Source organism: Notolepis coatsorum, assembly GCF_963971535.1.
Source record: "Notolepis coatsorum genome assembly, chromosome: 7".
Taxonomy (NCBI): domain Eukaryota; kingdom Metazoa; phylum Chordata; class Actinopteri; order Aulopiformes; family Paralepididae; genus Notolepis; species Notolepis coatsorum.
The window spans coordinates 87,056,917-87,081,642 of record NC_140171.1 but is presented as its reverse complement, the minus strand read 5'-3'; the positions used below and the strand labels follow the sequence as shown (position 1 = coordinate 87,081,642).

Genomic DNA, 24,726 nt, shown 5'->3' with positions numbered 1-24,726 from the left:
ATGTTAACATTTTTTTCTTTTTTTTTTTAACCAGAGCTCTTGGGGGTTCCACATCAAATGACGTGGCGGGCCACATTTGGCCCGCGGGCCATGAGTTTGACACCTATGTTCTAAGACGTTTTAGACACACGTTTTCCTTCATAAATATATTGTTTAGATGCATCTTTTCCTTTATAAATATGGTTTAGACGTGTCTTTTCCTTTATAAATATGGTTTTAGACCTGTTTTCTTTTATAAATATGGTTTTAGACGTGTGTTTTCTTCCATAAATAGGGTTCTGTATCGTAACGGCTCTCGCTCGGCGTCACTTCCGCACTGTACCTCGCTTGTGCACGCGCACTGAATAAAATTCCACAATGTACCTTTATATCCCAGTATTCGTCTGACCACACCCCCATCAGCTTACCTTCATAAGCAGGTGTGTGGCCACCTACTCGCCTCCTTCTTCGCTTTCACCACAAGGAAGTGCTTTTGGTAGATCCCCACTTGACGAGGTTGCTAAGTTGAAGACAGTTGAGACGTGTTTACATTGTGCTTATTTTTTTCTTCTCTCATAAATATTCAAAAAGAAAAATCTAAGTCATAATGTCTACCTCGGAGAGTAGACCCACTCTTCACCAGCGGTTCTCCATTCCCGCCTCCGTCGTGTGTTCTGGTGCGGGGCTGTTGCCACTTCGTGGTTGCCAGCCAAGCCCGGGAGACAGCCGATGGGTAGTTTGCCTCTCCGAGGAGCCAGTGCATCGGTGCCGTCGCTCCGGCGGTGGCCTGATCCCGACTCTGGTTCCTCTGGTTCCAGGGAATCGTCCGTTCTTGAGCGGCCGGTTCCTTTGATTCCGGAGGATTTGCGACGCAAACTTTTCGCGTCTGCCCGTTCACGTCGCAAGATGGTGTCCTGCAGACGCGAACGGCCTGGGTTTGGGGAATTGCTGGAGACCAGCGAGGATGCGTCGGTCTCTGCATGCCCTATGGAAACTGTGGATTACATGGTAGAGGCGGACGGATTCTTGTTTGAAGGCCCAGTGGAGGCGAGTATCCCACCCGTCCAGGTAGCGCTGGAGGGGGGTGAAATGTCTCCTTGGGGCGCCTTGTTCGAGGATTTCGGGGAACCACCTCGGCCTCATCAGCAGGATGCCCTGCTATCAGCCACATCAGACTGTGGCTCCTCAACCGGCCGAAGCCTGCTGCATGTGAGGGATGCGGGTTCGGTGGAGGGAAGTCAGCAGGAGGAACTGCAGGCTTTGTTCCCCGAGCTCATGGCAGTAGCGGCCGCTGCAAACGGCGTGCCGCTGCCGCAGCCATTGCCTGCTCCTGCCCCCGATGATCTCATAGGTCATCTCTGGCAGCGTCGCCCGGTGAGAGGGGTGGACGTTGTCTACCCATTTTTCCCCTCAATGGGCGCCTATGTTCGTCGGGGCCAGGTGGTGTCTCACATCATGGGCCTTACTCCCGCCTACGTACCAGTTACGCGGGTGGCGGGGTTGGTCGAAGGTATGAGAGAGGGTGTGCCACGGCTTGATAGGCCGATGGCCGCTCTCCTCTGTCCGGATATGGTGTGGGAACCGTTATGCAAGCCGGTTCTCCAGGGAAAATCGGCTAGGCGATTGGCATATTGGGGTGACCAGTCATTTGTCGCTGGTACACAGTCCCTGGCTGCTGCTTCTAACATCGCACAGCTGGCTAGATTTGTATCGGGGATAATGACGGGCGGCACGGAACTGACCGAGGTACAACACGATCAGATCACCCAGGCGGCAGGAGCTGTCCTGCATCTTACCCAGGTGCAGGCCATAGCCGCTGGGAAAGTGCGCGCCCTGGCTACCCTGAACCAGCGCCACCTTTGGCTGGAGCAGGCCCGTGTGCCAGAGAAGAAGAGAGCCCCTCTTCTGACGGCCAACCTCTCCGATGCTGAACTATTCGGGAAGGCCCTGCAGCTGATGACCTCAACGTGCAGAGAGATGGCAGAGGAGAGATCCGTTCTCCAACCCCATTTTCCGCCTCCCGTCCTCGCCGGTGGAGTCAGAAGGCTTCCACGACGTCGAGCTACCTCCGCCGTGCCTACCACTGCCTCCGCCGCCACTGCTGGCCCATCCAAGAAGGCCAGGAGGAGAGACGGTGCTTCTGCTGCCGCCGGCCCATCTACGACCGGAGGAGACGGTAGGGATCGACGAGACCAGCAGCCGATTGTCTACCGTCCCTCCGGGGCTTCTCGGGGTGGCAAAACCTGAGTGGCTCGAGGCAGCAGACGCCGCTGAATTAGTGACTTTTTTCCCCCTGTGGTCCCCTCTATACCCCTCCCCGGCCCTCTCATATTTTGTGCCTAAATAAAAAGTCCCCTTAAAGGGGGACTGTATTTTTTGGCCGAACAAACTGTGTTTCTTCACCAATACATATGATGAGGCTGCGAAATGTGAATCTGCATTGTTTACATTGAGGGATGAGATTCGTGTTATGAGATTAAGCAAGGTCTGCAAGCATACACTCAGTCATAGAAAGGTTCTATCTTAGCCAGACGCTCCACATGCAGGTAGAAGCTGGTTGTATGATATGTTGCTTACACAAAGTAATGTTGATCCACAACACTGTTGTGTTAGTTGCAGTAATACTCGTATACACACGTTCCACGGCCTAGCCGTTATACTCTCTGTCAGTGTTTTTTCTATGTACAACATAGAATGCGGGTGTAGGATTCACACACACACGACTTGGTTTTGTTATAAATCCTGTTCACAGTCTGTGGGTAGCGTGCATTGTATTAGCTTACGCTATGCATTAGCGTTCTACCAAAGGTCTCAAATGCTACAGTTGTTATTGTGTGTAGGGGTAAAGGTTTTTTTGTGAGGGGGTGCCGAATAAACCCCTCCTTCCCACTTGATTGGTCGAGGGGATTTTTTCTCATCTCCTGTTGAGCCAGTCAGGGCCAAGCCGTTCAACAACTTGGGGGGGGGGGGGGGGTTGTCCTGACGCGTCTCCTATTACGAACAGGAGTTGTGTGCGGGGTTTCCCCCCGTCATAGCATATACGTTGCTATGACGACGGCTTCCGTGAGTTAGATCTTTATGTAAGGTCTGTGGTTTCAAAGTGTCTGGTTAGAGCGTAGGGCTTACGGGTCTGCTACGCTCGATTTTATGTGTAAACTTGAGTCAGTTGTAGGGATGGGTACCTTTCACATTTGAACCGATACCGGTACCTGTGAATCGATACCGGTACCCAACGGTACCTTTTTTCGGTACTTTAGTCTCAAGAAATGTAATTTACCTACCTCAGTCGTAAAAGAAAAAATCCAAACTTCAAATAACTACAATTTCAACAGTTTTCGGCTTGTCATTGCTCCGACTGCTTTGTTGTTGAATCAAGTCAAATCCTAGGTAAGCATATATTGTGCGTGTGAACGTTGACATGAAAAGAAAAAAGTAAAAAAAAATAATATTAATAAAAAAAAAAAAAAATAATAATAATTTTTTTTCCTCTCGGTTTCTCACTTGATTCGATACTCGGTAGTACCGACGTCTTTCGGTTCGGTACCTCAAAAGTACCGAATTCGGTACCCATCCCTAGTCAGTTGGTCACGTGACTCACAGTTGCCATGTCTTTTTCATACTACGACTCATGTGGGAAGGCTTTCTGGGGATTTTCGGTCTAAACCCTCTAAATAAGGGGTGACTGGATGTAAAAATATAAACAGTTTTTACTCCCGGCTGTGCAGATTGGGTTTTATGCTGTTGATGCTTCCTTCTTTTTTATTAAAAGGAGTTGGGGTTAGGGAGCATCACACCCCTCTTGTCGTTCCCCTGGGCGCCTTGGGGATTCAATGAAAGGTCTAAATAGCCTGTTTATTGATGTGGATATGCCCGATGCACACATAGTGCTAGCTCGGGGTGTTCTGTTGAACATCAGGCGACTGACTGGCGCGCCTTGGTTGCTTGGGGTTAAAACAGCGTTTTTATAAAGCAACTGGGATGGGGGTTTTTTCCTCTTCCGACGACCTATGTTGGTTGTCGACGGATTCTCGTTCATATCTGGGGGATGATGACGGAATGGATCTGAACATATGTAGAGGGGTCTCACGCCCTGGGGGTGGGCCACCGGGCGCGGTTCGCACCGAACGGCTGGGTGGCGCCTTCTTTTCATGTTTTAAGGTCAAACACGCATATCTGCCCCTTCTCTTGGAGTAGGCATGTCGGCGTGGTTAGGGCACGGGACTGGTTCTGGTCACGCTGGTCCGGATCAGTTAAACCCGTTGTCCGCCGGGGATGCAGATCTGCTGTTCTGGTACCCTGAGGGACTTGGGCTTTTTCCAGGGGGAGAAATGCCAGGTCGGTCCGGGTGTCACAGGGTTAGGCGCTATGGAGACCCTTGTTGGGTACGTTGTACTCTGCACTGTCGTAATGGCTTACGGCCGTGCCAACCTGTACACGCCCGATCTCGTCAGATCTCGGCCGCTACGCAGGTTGGTCTTGGTTAGTACTTGGTTGGGAGACCTCCTGGGAATACCAAGTATGGGGTGCTTGGGGCTGGTTCTCCATTATTTTCGCTCTTCTCTTACGCATGGCGAAGAGGGGCCTGTTGGGGTGGTCTTTGACCTCCTCGGGGGACCCTGTGCTCCCTGTATCGCCGGGCCCGGTCCGAAGTAATGTTTCGTCGACCCGTAGGCCTGGGATAACCCTGTTGGAAACTGAAACACTTGTACTGCGGTAGTGCCCGCAGGTACGTTTTGGAGTTTTTTCTTGAGGGGTTATGGGACCAACCACCGCATAGGGTAACGACTGGGTGGTTGGTTCTCTGGTGTGTTGGAGCAGAGTCAACTCCCGGGTTGCCCGGTTGAGTGTGCCCCTGCACGTTCATGACGTCTGCCAATCGTGTCAGCCTTCGCTGCCTCATTAAGGGAGGCTTTGTCATGGTGATCAACAACGCCAGCATACGCCCCTTCCGCCGGGGCGGCTGTTTTCAGCTGACCCCTCTGGCGCCTGTCTCGTCCGCAGTGCTCCAGGCTCGTGTTACAGCCTGTTGCCTGGTTTCCCCGGTGCGCTGCCTGCTTCCGTGGTAAGCCTTTTTTGGTGCTTACGGCCATGCTGACTACCTGTGCTGCAGGGTCAGTGTGCCAGGCGGTGTGCTATTGAGGGGACAGGGCCCGCTCTTGTGGGGGGCCTTGTCCGAATACGCTGGCGATGTGGGGGGCGGTGTCACTAAGTGACCACCTGGTGGGGTCTTGATGCTGGGCATCATGGACCTCTCCGGGCCCCCGTTTTCCAGGGGATCCAGTCCCTTTGGTGGGTCTGGGTCTTCCTTCGCGCTCCGCTGCTACGGCCTTGCCACGGGGTTGGGTTTGCTCTTGACCCCGTGATTTCTGGGGGCAGTAACGAGGTCGTTCCTTCCGTTCGTTCCCGGGTGGCATGCGGGTTGTGTGTGTGTGTGTAGTCGTGGGGTCAGGCCACGGTCTGCTCACCCTGTGCGTTGAGTTGCTTGAGTGCCTCTTCGCACGGTCGGGTCCGTCGCCCTCCCGTGATCCTCCAATAGGGGGGTTACCCTCCATTAGGGGGGGTCGGGGGGGCTCTGTCCTCCCTGATCTGGTGGTTGTGGGGGGCCTCAGCGGGGTGTATTTGTCGGCCGATGGCTCTCGCTCGGCCTCCCTTTGTGCGGAAGTGACGCCGAGCGAGAGCCGTTACGATACAGAACGATAGGTTATGACTATAACCAAGTTCTGTTAGTAATGGTGACGCTCGCCGTCCGACGCCGCTGCAGCCCTTGATCTCGCCTTGTGGTGAAAGCTTGGGAAGGAGGCGAGTAGGTGGCCACACACCTGCTTATGAAGGTAAGCTGATGGGGGTGTGGTCAGACGAATACTGGGATATAAAGGTACATTGTGGAATTTTATTCAGTGCGCGTGCACAAGCGAGGTACAGTGCGGAAGTGACGCCGAGCGTCACCATTACTAACAGAACTTGGTTATAGTCATAACCAATCGTTTTAGATGCATGTTTTCCTTTATAAATATGGTTTTAGACGCTTGTTTTCCTTTATAAATATGGTTTTAGATGTGTGTTTTCCTTATAAATATGGTTTTAGACATGCATTTCCCTTTATAAATATGGTTTTAGTGTTTATAAATATGGTTTTAGATGTGTTTCCCTTTATAAATATGGTTTTAGACGTGTGTTTCCCTTTATAAATATGATGTTAGACGTGTGTTTCCCTTTATAAATATTGTTTTAGATGTGTGTTTCCCTTTTTAAATATGGTTTTAGCCGTGTGTTTCCCTTTATAAATATGGTGTTAGACGTGTGTTTCCCTTTATAAATATTGTTTTAGATGCGTGTTTCCCTTTTTAAATATGGTTTTAGACGTGTGTTTCCCTTTTTAAATATGGTTTTAGACATGTTTTCTTTTATAAATATGCTGGGAACCAAAGATCCACATTTTGTCCTCTTCTGTTTTCCTCCCGCCTCCTCCCTCGCTCCCACTTTCTGTTGTCTGAAACCTTCCTGTCTCATGTCCACCTTTACATTCCATTCTTTCCCCTGTCTGCGTTTTATTCCTCCTTTCTGTTTCACCTCCTTCTCCTCTTCCTCCTTCTCATCCTCACTCCCACACGCCCTCCCACCCTCCCTCCCTCCCGACAGCGAGTCGGCCTGCCGCTTCTACACCCAGCAGATGAAGGGCAAGCACCTGGTCATCAAGAAGATGAACGAGATCCAGAAGAACATCGACGGCTGGGAGGGCAAGGACATCGGCCAGTGCTGCAACGAGTTCATCATGGAGGGCACGCTGACGCGTGTGGGCGCCAAGCACGAGCGCCACATCTTCCTCTTCGACGGCCTGATGGTCTGCTGCAAGTCCAACCACGGCCAGCCGCGGCTGCCGGGCGCCAGCTCCACCGCCGAGTACCGCCTGAAAGAGAAGTTCCTAATGCGCAAGGTGCAGATCAACGACAAGGACGACAAGGAGGGCGAGTACCGGCACGCCTTCGAGATCATCCTGCGCGACGGCAACAGCGCCGTGTTTGCCGCCAAGTCGGCGGAGGAGAAGAACGGCTGGATGGCGGCGCTCATCTCGCTGCAGTACCGCAGCACGCTGGAGCGCATGCTGGACTCGGCCATGCTGCAGGAGGAGAAGGAGGAGCAGATGCGGTTGCCCGGCGCCGAGCTGTACCGCTTCGCAGAGGCCGACTCGGAGGAGAACGTGGTGTTCGAGGAGAACGTCCAGTCCAAGTCGGGCATCCCGATCATCAAGGCCGGCACTGTCATCAAGCTCATCGAGAGGCTCACCTTCCACATGTATGCAGGTGAGAGGCTTTAAAAACATATATCATTATTATTATTAGCTCAGATACGAAAGGATTCCTCTTGGAGGCATGTCTTTGACTATACAGATTGTTATTTGTGCAGAACTTGTGCCTTTTTCACGTTCTTCCCCTGGAGAGTAAGATAGATTCTCTGTGCTTCCCTGAAATATGAGTTGTGTCCTTTATGTAGTAACTTGACACCTTTAGCTTCAGCAGACACAGAAAGCTGAGTATGTATTGACATCTTGAAAGAATACATGCCGCTAAGCCATTTTCAATATTTATTGTTTATTTAATTTATTTTTATTTTTTATTATTATTTTTTTCTCCCTCCTTTTTCCGATTTTTCTCCCATCCCACTGTTTAGTCGTTATAACAATTCCCAACCCCCTTCCTGGTTGTTGCGCACTCCCCCCTACTGTTGGTCCGGGAGGCCGGAGACTGTCACATGCTTTCCTCCGATGCATGTGCAGCCAGCCGGCAGCCAGCCTGGCAGCGCAGATTCTCACCGGGAGAGTGTAACGTGTGGAAGGTCACACTACCTCCCTCCAGATCCTACCCTCGCTGTGCAGGCGCCCCGACCGAACTGTAGGGGTCGCTGTCCACAACGCCCAGGACCCACCCATCCGCTTTCCCACCCCTAACACTGCCAATTGTGTTAGTATGAACCACCAGCCAAGCTGATAGCAACGCCGAGAGCTGGATTCGAACCCAGTGTCTCCAGCGTTGATGGCGAGCGCCTTGCCCACTACACCACCTAGCCGCCCTATTTGTTGTTTATTAAAAAAACATTTATACAAATTCTTATTCAATGAACATTCAATCTACTTGTGTATTAAAAGTAAAAGTACATATGAGATAAAATTTGTAAAAATGTTATTAGTTTGTCGCTAACTATCTGGCAGTAGTATGAGGATCATCGTGAAGAAAGAAATAGGGCTAGAGTTAAATAGATAATTATATATAGGAGTGTAGAGGAGAAGGACAGGAGACATTGGTTTTAGGAATGTGTACCACTGCAAATGGTTATCAATTATTCTGTAGTTGTTATGACTAGGGATGTTCGATATTGGCTTTTTATTTATTTAAAAAAAAATTTACTTAAATTTTTTATTAAAGGGGACATGTACTGCTATTCCTAGCACTATTTGGGCAACTTTACACAATTCCTGTTAGTCTATTGAAGACATCTGTAAGGTTTTTTTCAAAAAAATGCATTGTTTTATATTTCTAATCAAGTACTCAAAACCATCATTTTCCAGCTTCAAGATTTCAGGCTGTTATGGCCTGGCTCCGCCCATAAGCACTCTGAGTGACAGTCAGTCCACACAGTCTGCGACTGGTAGACAGAGAGAGATAGAGAGAGAGAGGGGGGGGGGGGGGGCGAGAAAGCGAGAGAGAGAAAAAAAAGACAGGCCGTCTCTTCCTTTCGTTTTTTCTCTCCATGCGGCAGCTTGTGTGGGGGGAGGTGCGAGAGAGAGAGAGAGAGAGAAAAAAGACAGGCCGTCTCTTCCTTTCGTTTTTTCTCTCCCTGCGGCAGCTTGTGTGGGGGGGGGGGGGGGGTGCGAGAGAGAGAGAGAAAAAAATACAGGCCGTCTCTTCCTTTCGTTTTTTCTCTCCCTGCGGCAGCTTGTGTGGGGGGGGGGGGCTCCCTTCCTCCCCTCTCCCGTGTGGCGCGGCAGGCCCCCCCCCCCCCCCCCCCCCAAGTGCTCCCTCCCTCTCTCTCTGTCTCCCTCTCTCTCTCTCTCTGTCTCTCTCCGTCTCTCCCTCTCTCTCTCTCCCTCCAGAGTATGCAGAGGTGTCGGGTTTCACTGCCTCGCAGTATGAGGAAGTGCGCTGTCTAGTCTAGGTAGATTGTGGGCGGGCATTAGCTACAACCACAGAGCCAATCACATCACTGTCTTCTACCCAGAGCCTGAATGATGTGACTCAGGCCTTCAAATCAGGATGGACTAATTTACTGGAGCAGGAAATTATCTGAGCTGAATCAGAGCAATCCGCCAATATGGTATTTAGACACTAAAACACATTGATACTAACTCCTATTACTATAATACAATGCTAGAGACTGAAAAATGACATTTATAGTACATGTCCCCTTTAACATTTATAGACAAACAACACTTACACAATACCTACAATGACATCAACAACACTACAGTACATCCACATGGGCCCCTTGAATTCGGCCGCACTCAGCCTCCCAGACCTCCATGAGAGGGACCCCCCACCCTCCCGCTATCCACCCCCAGAAACAGGGCTCCCCCACATCCCAGGGCCGTCTCACGCGGAGCCGAGTACTCAGCGACACGGGTACCTTGAATTTCGTTGGGCCAGGCCCAGTAGAGGGGCGAGGGGTGGTACTCCCCCCCCCCCCCCCCCCCACCGAGCCAAGCCTGCTACCTCCCATGCCCCACCCCACAGCCGACGGACCCCACAACATCCAAGACCCCACTCTCCCGGGCCAAACCGTGGAAACGATGGTCCCCCTCCCCCGACACCCCCCTCCCTTGAGTTAAGCCCCCCATATCCCAGGCCGATGCGTGCGCCGCCGGGCCCCCAGTGACACGGGTCCCATGAACCAATTGGGCCAGCCCAGTAGAGGAAAGGATAGGGGACTCTCCCCCCACCGAGCCAAGCCCGCTATTTCCCATGTCACCGAGAGCCCCACGCCCACTGACCCCCCAACACACAGGATCCCGCCGGGCAAAGCCCAGCCGCTCTAATCCTCCTGAGAGAAACCCCTCCATCCCGCCCTCCTCCCCGAGAAACAGAACACCTCCATATCCTGGTCCACCATGCGCGGAGCCGAGCACCCAGAGCTCCCACCCGCCCCTGCCCGCCGCCAGGCCCCCAGAATTCGAATGTCAACATTATGATCGAAGCTTCGAAGCATTCGGTACAGCCCTACAAGGCACCACACCTCAATGATCCCCCGACCCCCTGCGACCCCAAGCCCGGTGCCCCCCCGGCCCGGTGACCAGACTGCCCGGCAACGGCGGCCGAGGGCCCCAGGAACCCCCACACCAATCCCACAACACGCATGTTAGTACATTTCCACAGCTCCCGGTCCGGTCTCCGGATGTGATTCCCCATGTTCCCTGTCATCTAGTACGTGTTATTTGTATTATATGTCCCAAATCAAGTCCCATTTCCCCCATCTAATGTGTTTACCCTGTCTGTATTCCCAGTGGTCTGTGTGTTGTCTGCAGTGTGTCTCGAATCATAACCTCCATTCACTATCACATTATATGCATAATGGTATTGAATCTAGCTTGGATAGCCCGGATAGCCTGTGTGTTAGCTTGGATAGCCTGGTTAGCTAACTCGATAGCCCGTGTGCTAGCCCACATGTCCTGGGCGATCTGCATTTTAACTTGGATGTCAGTCTGTATGCTAGCTGCCCACTGCGTCATGCTAGTCTGAATCATTCACTTTTTATTTCGCTTTGAATTGTTTTACTTCCTTTTCTTGATATTCACCGACCGGGAGCTCTTTCATGTGCTGCTCACCAGAACGTCGCAAACCGGAAGTCGATATTGGCTTTTTTACCGATACCGATATACCGATATTGTCCAACTCTTAATTTCCGATACCGATATCAACCGATACTGATATATGTATTTTGGTGAGAGAGATGCCAGCCACCGTTATGATCCCTCAATGGAATAATGAAATTATGGCTTATTTGTAGGGATGCACCGAATATTAGGCCACCGAAAATTATCGGCCGAAAATGGTTAAAAAAGGCACTTTCGGCTTTCAGCCGAAAGGGTTTTAGCACCAACAAAATATCACGAATGTCATAGAACAGGGTTACGTTCGTAACCTACCTAACGCGTTGTTGTGATGACGTAATCAAAATGCGGCTTCAGTCATTACATGCGCAACGTGAGCTCTTCAGTCCTGCGTTCTGCAGCCTGTGATAACGGGAGTCGCGCTGTTTCTATGTAAACTCTGCGAGCAAAGCGTCCAATAAATGCGTCTTTAATGCTTTATATCCTCGCCATTACTATATGCCTGTCGCGGTTAAAAACCTTTTTAACTAACGTTAGCGTTAAGCTAGCTAACAACGCTTCCATTCCTTTCACCAGTCTCTCTTAAGCTACGTCATCCCCCGCTAAGAGTCACGGGAGATGTAGTAAATACAACAGTCCTTCCATGTAGGCTAGAACGCCGTGAATTATGACAGTAGTTCAAGTTTCTTTATTAGTTGTCATACAAAAATACAGAGTACTTTTATATAAAATGCTTACTGTAGCCACTACAGTAACACCATTAAGTCTGCTATAAGCTATTCTCCCTCTCATGTGTGCAGATCTTTATGCAGTGGGAAATCTATCAAATAAAAAGTTTTTTTTTTGTTGTTCGCAAATTTCTCACCACATATCAGGCATATACAGGTAAGCCTGCATCGTTAGTCGTGAAAGCAAATTAATCTGTCCACGTTGAATTAAACCCTCTACTTTCCTCATACTTTCCTTTTTTTGGATGTATCCATGGTTACAAATGGTGCCTCAAATAGATTCGCTATCAGCTCTATCTTCAATCTTTCAAAATGTTCAGTTGCTATCGCTATCAGCTCTATCTTTAATCTTTCAAAATGTTAAGTTGCTATTGCATGCACTCATCTGTGTTTCACTACACACTCGAGTGCATGCTTACCAACCAGGGTTAGAAATTAACATTTTTTTTCAAGGGCTTTTTTTGCCCCCCTTAATTGCTTTTCGGGGGCTTTTTTTTGTATTTCGGGGGCACTGAATTTTTATGATGAAAATTAACATAAGGATTATAAAACATTGTTGACACTTTTTTTTACAGTCTTCGTCCCTATGTTTGATAATGTAATGTTAATGTCTCCATATATAGGGCTCTACGCTAACCTTTTTCCCAAGGAGCACATGTGCTCCTAAATAAAATGTTAATAAATAAAATCTAAATAAAAATTTAGGAGCACACAAAGAAATTTAGGAGCACAGTGAAAATTGTTCAAGTAACACAGAGTTTATTAACTATTTATCTCATGCATTATTATACTGTGCGTGTGCACACTATGAATTGAAAATGGGGGACCCTGATGTAAACAAGACGAAAGTCTTTCTCTGGTCTGCATCCCCTTAACTTGTGTGTATTGAGCTGTACTGTATTGTACCCATTCTGCAATCTGTTAATAAAGTTTTCAATCAATCAAACGCAAAGGATATCGGTTGTCAAGCTGCTTTTGTATGTTGTAGTGTTGTTATGATACCAACATTTTGACTTTGATACAGATAGGAAAGGTAATGGAATATATTATTAGATGACAGAACATTGAAAATTCTTTATACAATTATTTAATTCATTATGAAATAGAAATTCCGTTTTTGGGTGGAACGTTTGTTGCAAGGAGGGAGGAGGCGGGGACCGCTGCGTGTTACACACAACACGGAGAAATGGTCTAGCTGCTTCGGTGCGTCGTTAACGTTAACGTCGGAAGAAATTCCCCACTAAGCCCTAAATTCAGAGCAGAGCAGTATCCTAATGACTTTTATGCTTCAGTCGATAAGGTGTTTTGCGAATTCTGTCAACATACCGTGGGGACTGGACCCGCAAAAACACGTGCGAATATCACTTCAAAAGCCATGTCAGCCGGATTCCTCTCTTTCTCCTCGTCTATCTTTTGCTCAAAATAAAAATGAATGGGCTTCATGGCTGGCTGATTTTTTTGCGTTGTCTGATTCTGAATGTATAACTTGCCTAAGCCGGTACCGTGACTTTGTTTTCGGGCGCTACTGTGATTGGACGTTTATGCGCCTTGTGTAATGTGGGACTATTATAACAGCGGAGCTGTTTTGTAATCGTCACTCGTCTCGAGTAAATGATTTTTCCGGGTGGCGCACACACACATATTATTAGGGCCAAATACAAGGGAAATGCTCGCACTGTAGATCATATATATAATTATATATATAATTAGTAAACTGTCGGGGGCATTTTCTGCCCCCCTTAACTGATATTCGGGGGCATTTTGTCCATTTTCAAGGGCATTTTGCCCCGAGCCCCCGTTAATTTCGAACCCTGTTACCAACTGTTAGTCTGCAACACTACTATCACCGACATCTAAGAAGGGAGATCCCCCCTTTAATGGCCCTTCTAAGGTTTCTCTCCTCCACACTGCCTGTGGAGCATTTTTCCCTATTGTTAGGTTTTAGTGAGTTTTTCCTTACCTTCGCGTGGGGTATGTCTGGGAGTGCTTGCATTCTTTCATTTATTTGCATTTATTTTAAATTTGTTGGACCTTATGGTGTTCTTGTTCTGTTCTTGACTCATTGTTATGTTTTCTTCTTGACTTGTTTAAAGAAGACATGTACGGCCCATGGGGACATTAACATGTGTTGTCGGGCCTTATAAATACATTTGATTTGATTTGATTTGGTTAGCTTACTGGGGGGTCAGAAACTCAAGATTAGCCACTTGCAGACAGCAGGGAGAGGCGCGGGGTGTGACGTACTGTTTAAGTTGATGACTTTTTTTTTCATTTCAGTGTCACAGTATGACATCGATCTCCAAAATAAGAGAAAAAAAATAAAGTAAATAATTTTTTGATTGGCTAAAGAGCTGCATGTCCGGAGCCGCAGGTTGCCGACCCCTGTTCTAGGACATTACCCTGGGAGTCTTTGTCCTGTCCAGCAATGTTCTGCCCCTTGACGACGCAAAGCTGTATTTGTTTATGCCCCTGCATCATTATCTCACACCTTTTATATACAAAAGCCTGAGCTTTTACGCAAACATCACATTGGTCCGCAGAGCGACAAGATAGAGGAAGGGGAGCCTATTTCTATTCCCTCATCACTCAGTCTCCCATTTATAGCCGCTCTCTCACACGTTGTAAATATTTGGAAAAGGTTGACGTCAGAGCGCCAGGGGAATGTAATGACCTGCTTTGTTTTCGTGTCATTTAGCACTGATAACACTGCCTGAAAACTGATAAAAACAAGCTAGCTACAGGCCTATTTGTCTTCAAGTCATCATTTAGCAGCGGTCGGTAGCGGGCCCTTTTCCTGTCAGTAATTAGCTTTTTAAACATTGGCCGTTGTGGAGATGCAGCTCTTTGGCGGTAATCATTTTAGTTTTTTCTCAGCAGCTTAAAGAGCGTAAATGAAATACCTTCTGCTAAATAACTAAGGAGAGGTTGTATTGTATTGCCCTCCCAATGCTGCGTTTCGAGAGCCATTTAACCTAAGCAAATCCTAGGCTCCAGTCATTCTGATAAACTGTTGATTAGAAATAATTAGCCTATTTTGAGGAAATAAATCACCACGATAAAGAAAAGTAACCTCATTTACAGCCATGCATTTTCTTTTAAGTTATACCAAAGTCTGTTTAAAGAGAAGTCAGTTCATTCTGCCACCATCTTGATAGTGGGGACTAACAAGACGAACGGGGAGGCATGCATATCTAATAATCTGTCATACATATCATGGTAAATTACTGACAACACAGAATGGGTAATTTGGTCAAAAAACACAATGTTAAACAAATAAATCCACTTACACCAGCTCCATCCAGTGGTTTCTGCTTAGTTACCATGCCAACCAGCTTCTACACATGCTCCATCCAGTGGTTTCTACTTAGTTACCATGCCAACCAGCTTCTACACATGCTCCATCTAATGGTTTCTGCTTAGTTACCATGCCAACCTTTTTTTTTTTTTTTTTTAAGAAATCTGTGTTTTTGGCTGGACAGCAGCATAGCACTGGATACCTTCTCAGTGGAGTTGTGTTGCTAGGAAACAGCTTGGACCCAAGTTTATTTCCTGTCAACTGTTGATATTGGCAACATACACTGCAACAGTAAACAAACTTTAATCTAGTTAGAACGATTGTTCAGTTTTAAATGGTCTATAATTGATGTTCAGTGTTTCCCCTACCATAGGCGTTAGCGGGTGCCCGCCCACCAATCAGCACCTGTTCCCCGTCTGTGGAGGCACTGTTGTTGCGAAAATATTGTTCTTGTTTTGATGCGGTCGCACCACAATAACAGCTGCGGATAGTAGCTAACACCAGCGCTTGACGTCAGAGCGCTAGGCGGATGTAATGACCTGCTTTGTTTTCGTGTCATTTAGCACTGATAACACTGCCTGAAAACTGATAAAAACAAGCCAGATACAGGCCTATTTGTTTTCAAGTCATCATTCAGCAGTGTAAGCGGTCAGTAGTGGGACACCACAGTGTGCACCATTTTGCTAGCCGACCTAGTCAGATTCTCCACATGCCGGCATTGCCGGCTCTTATCTACGATGGTATATACGTGGTGACATATTTGACTGGGTTTCTGCACTGCACATATCTCCCAGTGAGTGCTCCATTGATGTCATTAAGACATTGGTCGCCAACAACGTCATAATTCTTTATTGCCCGCCATGCGTTGAACGCCAACAACGTGATAATTCGTTGTTGGGATCAATATTTCATTTTTTCGCCATGGCATTAATAATTCATCCAGCCTCCCTGCGGGACTGCAGCTGCACCCTGTCTGATATTGCAACGCCTCAATACCGCCGCCTGGTGGATGATCGGGCGAGTTACACTCCAAGCCAAACCAGAAGTGGTGTTGGTGCATCGAGGAAATTCCTCCGGCAGTAATATCTTGTAATGTGGATCAAGAGACACAATCGAGTGCATTGGGATCGCTTTCGAAACGCAATAATCTATATGATGGATCTAGCAGATCGACGTCAAATAATTGCAATATTTTTCCTCCAGTCTCATCGGCGAACGGTAAGAAGAATATAACGTTATTTTCAGCCCGATTGTTTATTCATTTCACTGCAACATATCAACCCATACTAAATAAAGCCGTTACTGACAATCAAGGAATTATAAACGACCCCCCCCCCCCCTTTTCCTTCACGCATGATGAAGCATAATGTATACCGATCATATACATTTGAATTTTTTAATATAGCGTGTTGTGAAGGGCCAGATTAAACCGAATATATATATTTATTTATATATATATATTTAATTGTATTTGTATATTCTCTAATATTCCTTGATATCCCTTGTATATTCCTTGTACAATATGCATTGAATATCTATTCTAGCCTACTGAACATCCCATAATAGTCTCCATTCTACTATTGGTCGAGACCTTGGTGCCAGGCTGCCATACCCCCCAGACCCAGTTCAAGCGTACCGCTCAACATGTACGAACAAGTCCTAGTTCCGCGTAGGAATCTGGCTACCGCACCACTAATGGGACTATTTGTTCATAGTGCGTATATATACTGCGCTACTAAAGTAGGACTTCCCTTTCAGTCCAGTTTCTTACCCTCCAATAGAGTCACAGACGTAAAGCCTCCCCGCGACGCCACGTGTGGGAGTAAGGCCAAGTTCGCCTACCATCGGTATTGAGACATCGTGTATATTAATATTTGAATAGTCATATTTGGCACTATATCGTCGAGTTGGACGTAGTCTATTAAGCTAATAATAGTCTGTTAATATATAGTGCTTCGTGCGGTGAGAATACTACCGTAGCCAGTACCCCATCGTTTCGGGCAGAGAACTGGCTGCTTATCCAGGGTGGTTGACCCCACGTGAAGCTGCACCCGAGGAGCCCCAGAGCCGACGAGCGAGTGGACCTGTATACCGGATTATTCTACCGACGACAGCCCGCCTTCCCCGGCACGGATTATGCTTTGTATACGTTGATTATTCCATGGATAAAGACCCCCGACACTGCCGTGTGTTGGAACCCCCCCCCTGGAGAGGACGCAAGGTGAGGAGACGCTCTGCAAGACGAGGTCGCTTCACGTCTCTCCTCCGTGGACCGGAGGACGCCGGCCCACAAAGAGTCCACCTGCTTTCATCTGTGGTCCAAGGATCGCCGGCGCATTGAACGGCACTACAGTGGGTTCACCTGGGATACCCTTGGCCGGATGAGGCAGCCGGATTCTACCCCCCCCCCTTCCTACTCCTGTCGGCTTACAAGCGACCGGATTGACCCCCCCCTAGTGTATCCAGCCTATAATCATTAAAGTATCATTGCTTTTATTCCTTAACTATTCCAGGTCGTATATGTACCACCTGCGCCTTCAGAGATTGGACATTCTCTATTGATATACCGACGAATACTCTTGCCATAAAAGTGCATACTAATTCCCATTCATAAATGTGATTGATTTGATTAAGTGCTTGCTCTACACACCATCGCTGTGTAGAAATAAAGACCTATTTCTAATTCGTACATTTGTGTTGGATCCGTTTCATCTACGTGACAGTGTTCATCATAATATATTTATGCCGAGTACTGGGTGGCCGAATATTAAGTACAAAGGTAGTGGTAGTAAGTATCATATCTAGTAATACAGTCAGGGAATTGTACCCCTCAGTTACATAGCGTGTATAGGAAAGAAACGCCAATCGATAATCTATCATATGCTTCAGGGCCTATAACTCACGTTTTTGGAATTACAGCAGAAAAGCTTAAAACATACTTATTTTCTCGACGGTATTAACACAACAATGTATGAATGAAAAAATATAACGTTCCCACATCCGGTACGATAGATACCCGATGTTGAATGGGCCATAGTAATGTCAATATAGCTATAATATTTAAAAAGTTATAGCCCTGCAAAGAAGGTAAACATCTCCATAGGCTTACAGCGGTGGCAGACTGGGTATAAGGATGGGCATACTGCGTGGCAATCATCAAAGTGTTAATATAACTTAAAGCTGAGGCTCACTTACATTTACTTTACTTAGAAAGGACTCAACCGATCTACAAGATCATTGGTAAGTAAGAAATAGGCCTAGGGTTCCAAAGATTTTACTTTAGTTGAACTTAACTTGGCTTGACTTGTAGATAACTTTAGTTTAGATGGAGGTAAGACTGCTGGTTCTTGTACTAAAGTGAACTATCCCTTTAATACGGCATGGTTTTGAATTGAGCCAACAGAGTGGCTTAAAATGTGAATGCCAGTTCAGGAATAGACTAAAACAGGTAAAACTGGGGCCTTTATTTTTTTACCTCCTTGGACCATCTGTCAACCATGCATCATGTCATACACCCAGCCATGTCAGAGCAGGTTAAAACAAGCACACAGAATGATTCGTTTATTATATAAGATAGGTAATATTTGAGCCAGATATGGTCAGGCATATTGAACCATCCCTGTCTTACCTGTTGTCCACCTAACAAAGCCTTGAACCATCCTTGTCTTACCGGTTGTCCACCTAGCAAAGCCTTGAACCATCCCTGCTTTACCGGTTGTCCACCTAGCAAAGCCTTGAACCATCCCTGTCTTACCTGTTGGCCACCTAACAAAGCCTTGAACCATCCCTGTCTTACCTGTTGTCCACCTAACAAAGCCTTGAACCATCCCTGTCTTACATGTTGTCCACCTAGCAAAGCCTGGAACCATCCCTGCCTTACCTGTTGTCCACCTAACAAAGCCTTGAACCATCCCTGTCTTACCTGTTGTCCACCTAGCAAAGCCTGGAACCATCCCTGTCTTACCTGTTGTCCACCTAGCAAACTTGGGCGGTATGACGGTATTACGGTATACCAGGGGGTATATAGAAATCCCGACGGTATGATTTTCAATACCGGAAAAAATACAGATGTGTTTCTTTCTATTAAACTGACACGGAGTTGCTGTATTGAGATGGTGGTATTGTAGTGCACAGCACGCGCCAGCGAGCAGAGGGCAGTCTGTCTTTCCCTCTCTCTCTCTGATGCGGGAGAAGAGCAGCCGGCCAAGAGCGCTTGCAGCGAGACCTGTCCTCACTGTAGTGGAGCGAGCACACACAGAGCTGGTTGTCTACATGCAGGAGGACGCAATCGATACGAGGGAAAACCCGCTTCAGAAATTAAACGAGACGTGCTTACTGTTGCTGTCCAGGGTGGGTGGCCCGCAAATACCTCTGCATATGTGCGCCAAGTGCAGCGTCTGAGCGTATCTTCAGCACCGCAGGGAACACGGTGACCCCACAACGCGCACAGCTAAAGCCAGACAAAGTAAATAATATGCCATTTATCTTACGTTGACATTGCAGCCAGCTGCGTAGCCCCTTTCGTGACTTGATGCACCGAGTGAATTCACTCGGTGCATCACAGTAACGAAAGGGGCTACCAGCTGCGCTGATATCTGTGGCCACTGGCGAGCCATAGTGGTTGCTATGTTTTCATAAATGGAACAATTTGCGATATGAACCTGTCAACGTGGACTGAATTCTAGCATCCCCCATATAACAATTAAAGCTAAAGTTTGTTCTCTTGGCCAGACTTTGGTATTCTCCTCCATAACCGGATAGTAAAAATCATTAACTGAAAAAGTTTTTAAAACGAAAGGATTTACGTTCTAAACATTCACACGAGTAATCTAATGAATCAAATGGAAATAAGGTTAACATGCACGGAATAATATTGCCAAACTAGTTAGTGAATCTAGCAAACTTTATTCAATAAGTCAAGTATTTACTCCCGGAACATCTTTATCAATCGAAACAACGCTGATGAAAGTCATACCGTCATATACCGTATACCGGGGTGTGATGTCAGAAAGGTATAAAGGTATGCAAAAAATTATACCGCCCAAGCCTAGCCTGGAACCATCCCTATCGTACCTGTTGTCCACCTAGCAAAGCCTGGAACCATCCCTATCGTACCTGTTGTCCACCTAGCAATGCCTGTAACCAGGGGTGCAGTCGTGCACACACGCAGTTACACGGCGTGTTATTAGTAGTCACTCAGGGCAGAAGTGCGCGCAACGATAAGTACCCAGCCGTTGTAGAAAGCTACCCGGCCGGCAGCCGGCACTTCTCACCTAGACTTTGCATAATAATAGGAACCTACGAGAAGGTGGGGGGCTGCTTGATCTCCATTGTTATGCATAATAATCATCTGTTCTGTGCGCAACTGAGGGAACATGTATGCGCGTGTGCGGGAGCGCGCGTGCACGTGGCGTGTAACCAGTTCCCATATTACGACTGCACCACTGCCTGTAACCATCCCTGCCTTACCTGTTTTCCACCTAGCAAAGCCTGGACCCATCCCTGCAGCTGCTGCTTTGTCTGTGGAGATTCAGGATGTTGGGGAATCAAACACAAGGCCAGAAGGGAGCATTCCTCTCTTGGGTGGACTAACCAGCTCACACTCCTGAATAAACTTCCTCCACACACACACACACACACACACACACACACACACATGCACACGCACACACGAGCAGGGAATAAATATAGGCCACCATTTTCCTCATGACTTTCCAATAGATTGTGTGTGCAGCCCCGCTGATTTTATTTCTCTTAAGCCAAGGGAAACAGGCCTTTTGAGTAAAGTGTGTGTGTGTACTTTCAGGCAATTTGGAAGGGAAAAAAGGTGCTTCCTGCACGATGCACCTATTGCCTGTACCCCTCTACCCTGCCCTGTACACCACAGGGGATCTCTCTCTCTTTCGCTCGCTCGCTCTCTCACACACACACACACACACACACACACACACACACACACACACACACACACACACACACACACACACACACTTGACTCATGTCTATTTACCTGCATTGTGTGCAGATTGTACACAATGTGTTTGGTGTCATCATCTTGATGTGAAATAATGGATATCTTGTCTGAACATCATTATCAATATGTTGTATGTAAATCATTACTGAACAGAAAGACAATTTGTGCTTTTTATTGTGCCTGTTGTCAGGACTCCATCAGGTGGAGTCATCAGCGTATTGTTGGCTCTATGGTGTTAACGTACATTAATATTCTTTAAATATCCTTCCTGCTACACAAAAACGTGTTTTCTTTTATGATTAACTCCTTTTAACTCCTGCTTTTGACTATACAGACTTTTACCTTTCTCCCCCTGGAGAGGGAGAGCCACCTCAGTTCAGTTTTATGTTCAGGTAAATGTTGGCTGTAGCTGGTTGTCAGTTCAACAGGTACATGTTGGCTGTAGCTGGTTGTCAGTTCAGCAGGTACATGTTGGCTGTAGCTGGTTGTCAGTTCAACAGGTACATGTTGGCTGTAGCTGGTTGTCAGTTCAGCAGGTACATGTTGGCTGTAGCTGGTCATCAGTTCAGCAGGTTTAGTTTAGTTTACTCAGTTTATTTGACCAGGGACAGTGCATATCAATCAACAGTTATACATTTATAAATGAATACAAATAAAAAAAACTGTAAATATGCCAACATTAGCAGGGTTGCTAGTTTTCAGTTGTAGTCCCTGGGCTAGATGTTTAAGCCAGAAAAGAAACAGAAAAATAGAAGGACATTAACACTAGGGCTGCAACTAATGACTAATTTGGTAGTCGACTAATCTGTCGATTATTTTTTCGATTAGTCGACTAATCGAAAACCAATTATGTAAACAAAACAAAAAAGGATATGATTTTTTTTAATTTTTTTTTTTTAAACTACCGGTACCTATCTTTGTGAAAGTGGCTTCTCAGCTCTGGTCCAGCTGAAGACAGAGCAGAGGAACATATTGGACATTGAGCATGACCTCAGAGTTGCTTGTCTACCATCACCCCAGACTTTGAGACTCTTGTCAGGACCAAACAACAACATCATAACATGATGATCCCATAGCAAATTAAAATAATGACTCATGAAACATTTGAATTTGGATCTTAAGCCACTTTAAATGAAAATGTACTTGAAGAACAATACAGCAATCACTCATAACAAGATAAATAAATTAAATAATACAAATTAAAGTGGAAGTGTACTTTAAATAACTAAAAAAATAATAATAAAAAAGAAATAACTAGCAGCATCTGCCCCCAGCACCGCGGCTGATGGGGCTGTAACTTGGTCCAGGACCAGGAGGGTGACGTGGAACAGCTGTAAGGGGAGAGGGGGATGAGTCAGATCAGACAGACTTCTAGGTCTTTTGTTTGCTGTGTGTGAGAGGAGTCCGTGTGTGTGTGTATGTGTGTGTGTCTTACTCTGATCGCTGTGTGAGTGAGAGGAGTGTGTGTACTGTGTAATTTGTGTGTGTGTCTTACTCTGATCGCTGTGTGAGTGAGAGGTGTGTACTGTGTAATTTGTGTATGTGTGTGTGTCTTACTCTGATCGCTGTGTGTGAGTGAGAGGAGTGTGAATGTGTGTGTGTCTTACTCTGATCGCTGTGTGTGAGTGAGAGGAGTGTGTATGTGTGTGTGTCTTACTCTGATCGCTGTGTGTGAGTGAGAGGAGTGTGTATGTGTGTGTAATGTATTGTGTGTCTAGTCTGATCATCATCTCCTGCAGGGGAACAATGTTTTCAATGTCCAAAATTTGCTATGGGATCATCATGTTATGATGTTGTCTGGAACCCTGGGAAGCCACTCTCACAAAGATAGGTAGTGCAAAAAAAAAAAAAAAAAATTAAATAAAAATTTTTTTTTTTTTTTTTAAATGACTAATCGACGCAACAATTTCTCGTCAACGATTTTTTATAATTGACATCGTCGATTATGTCGACTAATCGTTGCAGCCCTAATTAACACAATGTGCGCCATAAACGAGTGAACTCGTTTTTGGGATCGTTATTTCGTTTATTCGCTATATCTATTCATAATTCATAGCTGCAGCCTCTGGTATCCCCTTCAGAGCCTGTCTGAGCTGGCAGATGGTCAACACGCCCTCTACTGCCAGGCGGAGCTATTGCATCTCATTGAAAATGGGCTGTTGTGTTTTAGGAGGCGATCTGAGCCGGGCGGGTGGGGTTTAAATACTCGGGCGAGACAGTTCTATACGATGGCATTGAACAGTAACTCCGCCCGCCCGTCATTGTGAAACGGTCGGTAGTGTGGTACAGACCTCTACAAGCATTATTTGGAATTGCGATCAGATATTTGGATTATCTCTTTTGCATTACATCAGATACAAGGTAAGAACATTATATATAAATTTGATCGTTGATCTGACATTTATTTCTACCCCGATCACAGCTATCTGTGTGGACCGTGTATGGCTGTTTACCGTTGGGTAGGAGGGGGGGGGGGGGGGGGGGGGGCGAGCGCCCCGCTACGACGGTAATTTCATGTATGGACGAGGAGACATAATACTGATAATCTAGTGTTGATTTCAGGATGATTAGATAATTAGCCGAAAAATTACAACGTGATGACTGGATTACAGTAAAATGCCTTTTTCTTGTATTTTTCCTGGAATTACTGAAAAACACCCAAACCAAAACAGTATAAAACTGGTTATTAGACCCATAGATATAATATAAGATATATTTTAAGCACTCGCAAATGTCACAGTCTAAAACTATATCCATTGAATAAAGACCTGGCGATGAATGGGGTATCAGCGCCCCCTGCTGCTGGCGGTCAATGTGTTAAAGCTAATATAAAAACTGTTTAATTAAAACATATTCTGTACATTCACTCACTAGGCAGGCACACGTATGGCAGGCACTATACATAATCATAAATCACATAACCACAATCAGGACAGTCAGGCTAGTGACAAAGCATACGGGGGCTGGGCAGCTGGACTGCGACATGACTTGCAAATGGTCACAGACCTGATTTTGTAACAGCCATACTTTTCAGTGTGTGTGTGAAGGACCTGAGTGTATTAGTACTGCGGATCTGTGATGGGATGGTGTTCCAGAACTCTGCAGCTCTGATCGAGAAGGCTGATTTGCTAAATGCGCTTTTCCTCCCTGGGATGAGGACATTTCCCTCTAGCACTGTTCTGGTGAACCTGCTGCTTTCTGTTAAAAACTGTGAGAGGTGGTGGGGCTGTTACTCACGTTTTTCTGTAGTAGTTAGTAGTCCAGAAGTAGTATTTCCCTAAAAATTGGTATGGCTGAAAAGACACCCTGGGTCCATAGCCAAATTTCATAAAAATCCGTTCAGAAATGAGTGATTAGGGGGCGCCCCAGTGGCGAACCACATAGCACGCTCAGCCGCGACACGGCCGACCCGGGTTCGACTCCCGAACCCGTCGTTATTTGCCGAATGTCTTCCCCCCACTCTGTCTCCCATTCCTCCTCTGTCTCTCCCTACTGGACTGCCCAGTAGAAATAAAGCGATAAAAACGCCAAAAAATAAATCTTAAAATTTTTTTAAAAAAATGAGTGATTAGGAGCGATTTTGGTAAACTGTGTAGCGTTCCTGGTTTCCTTTTCCTCATAGGTTTTTTTCTCTTCCTGTTTTCGCTTGTGACTTCACCTAGATCCCTGATTCGTACATCCCCACGTGGGGTATCATTGGAAAGCCACATTCATTGGCTACAACCTTGTCCAATCATTTTCGAGATCGCCAAATGATTGACGGAGCTAGAGCCCCGGGAGTCGGGGGTGGTAATCTGACTCTGCCGTGTACTTTGGCGCACACCTCACATATCGGCATGTAACTCGAGAACCGTAACTCGATTTTGTCACCTGAAAGGGCTATCGACAGGCAACAAATAGGGCTTTAATTCGATATTGTATTAAAAAATAT

General features: G+C 46.7%; 1 protein-coding gene across 1 annotated transcript in view; it reads left to right on the top strand.

Moving 5' to 3' along the window:
- sos1 (son of sevenless homolog 1) overlaps positions 1–24,726 on the top strand; it is a 249,486-nt gene that overhangs the window by 129,050 nt on the left and 95,710 nt on the right. The window contains exon 10 of the mRNA XM_084319043.1: positions 6,619–7,280. Coding sequence (XP_084175169.1) covers positions 6,619–7,280 — 662 coding nt within the window. The remainder of the gene's footprint in view (positions 1–6,618; positions 7,281–24,726) is intronic.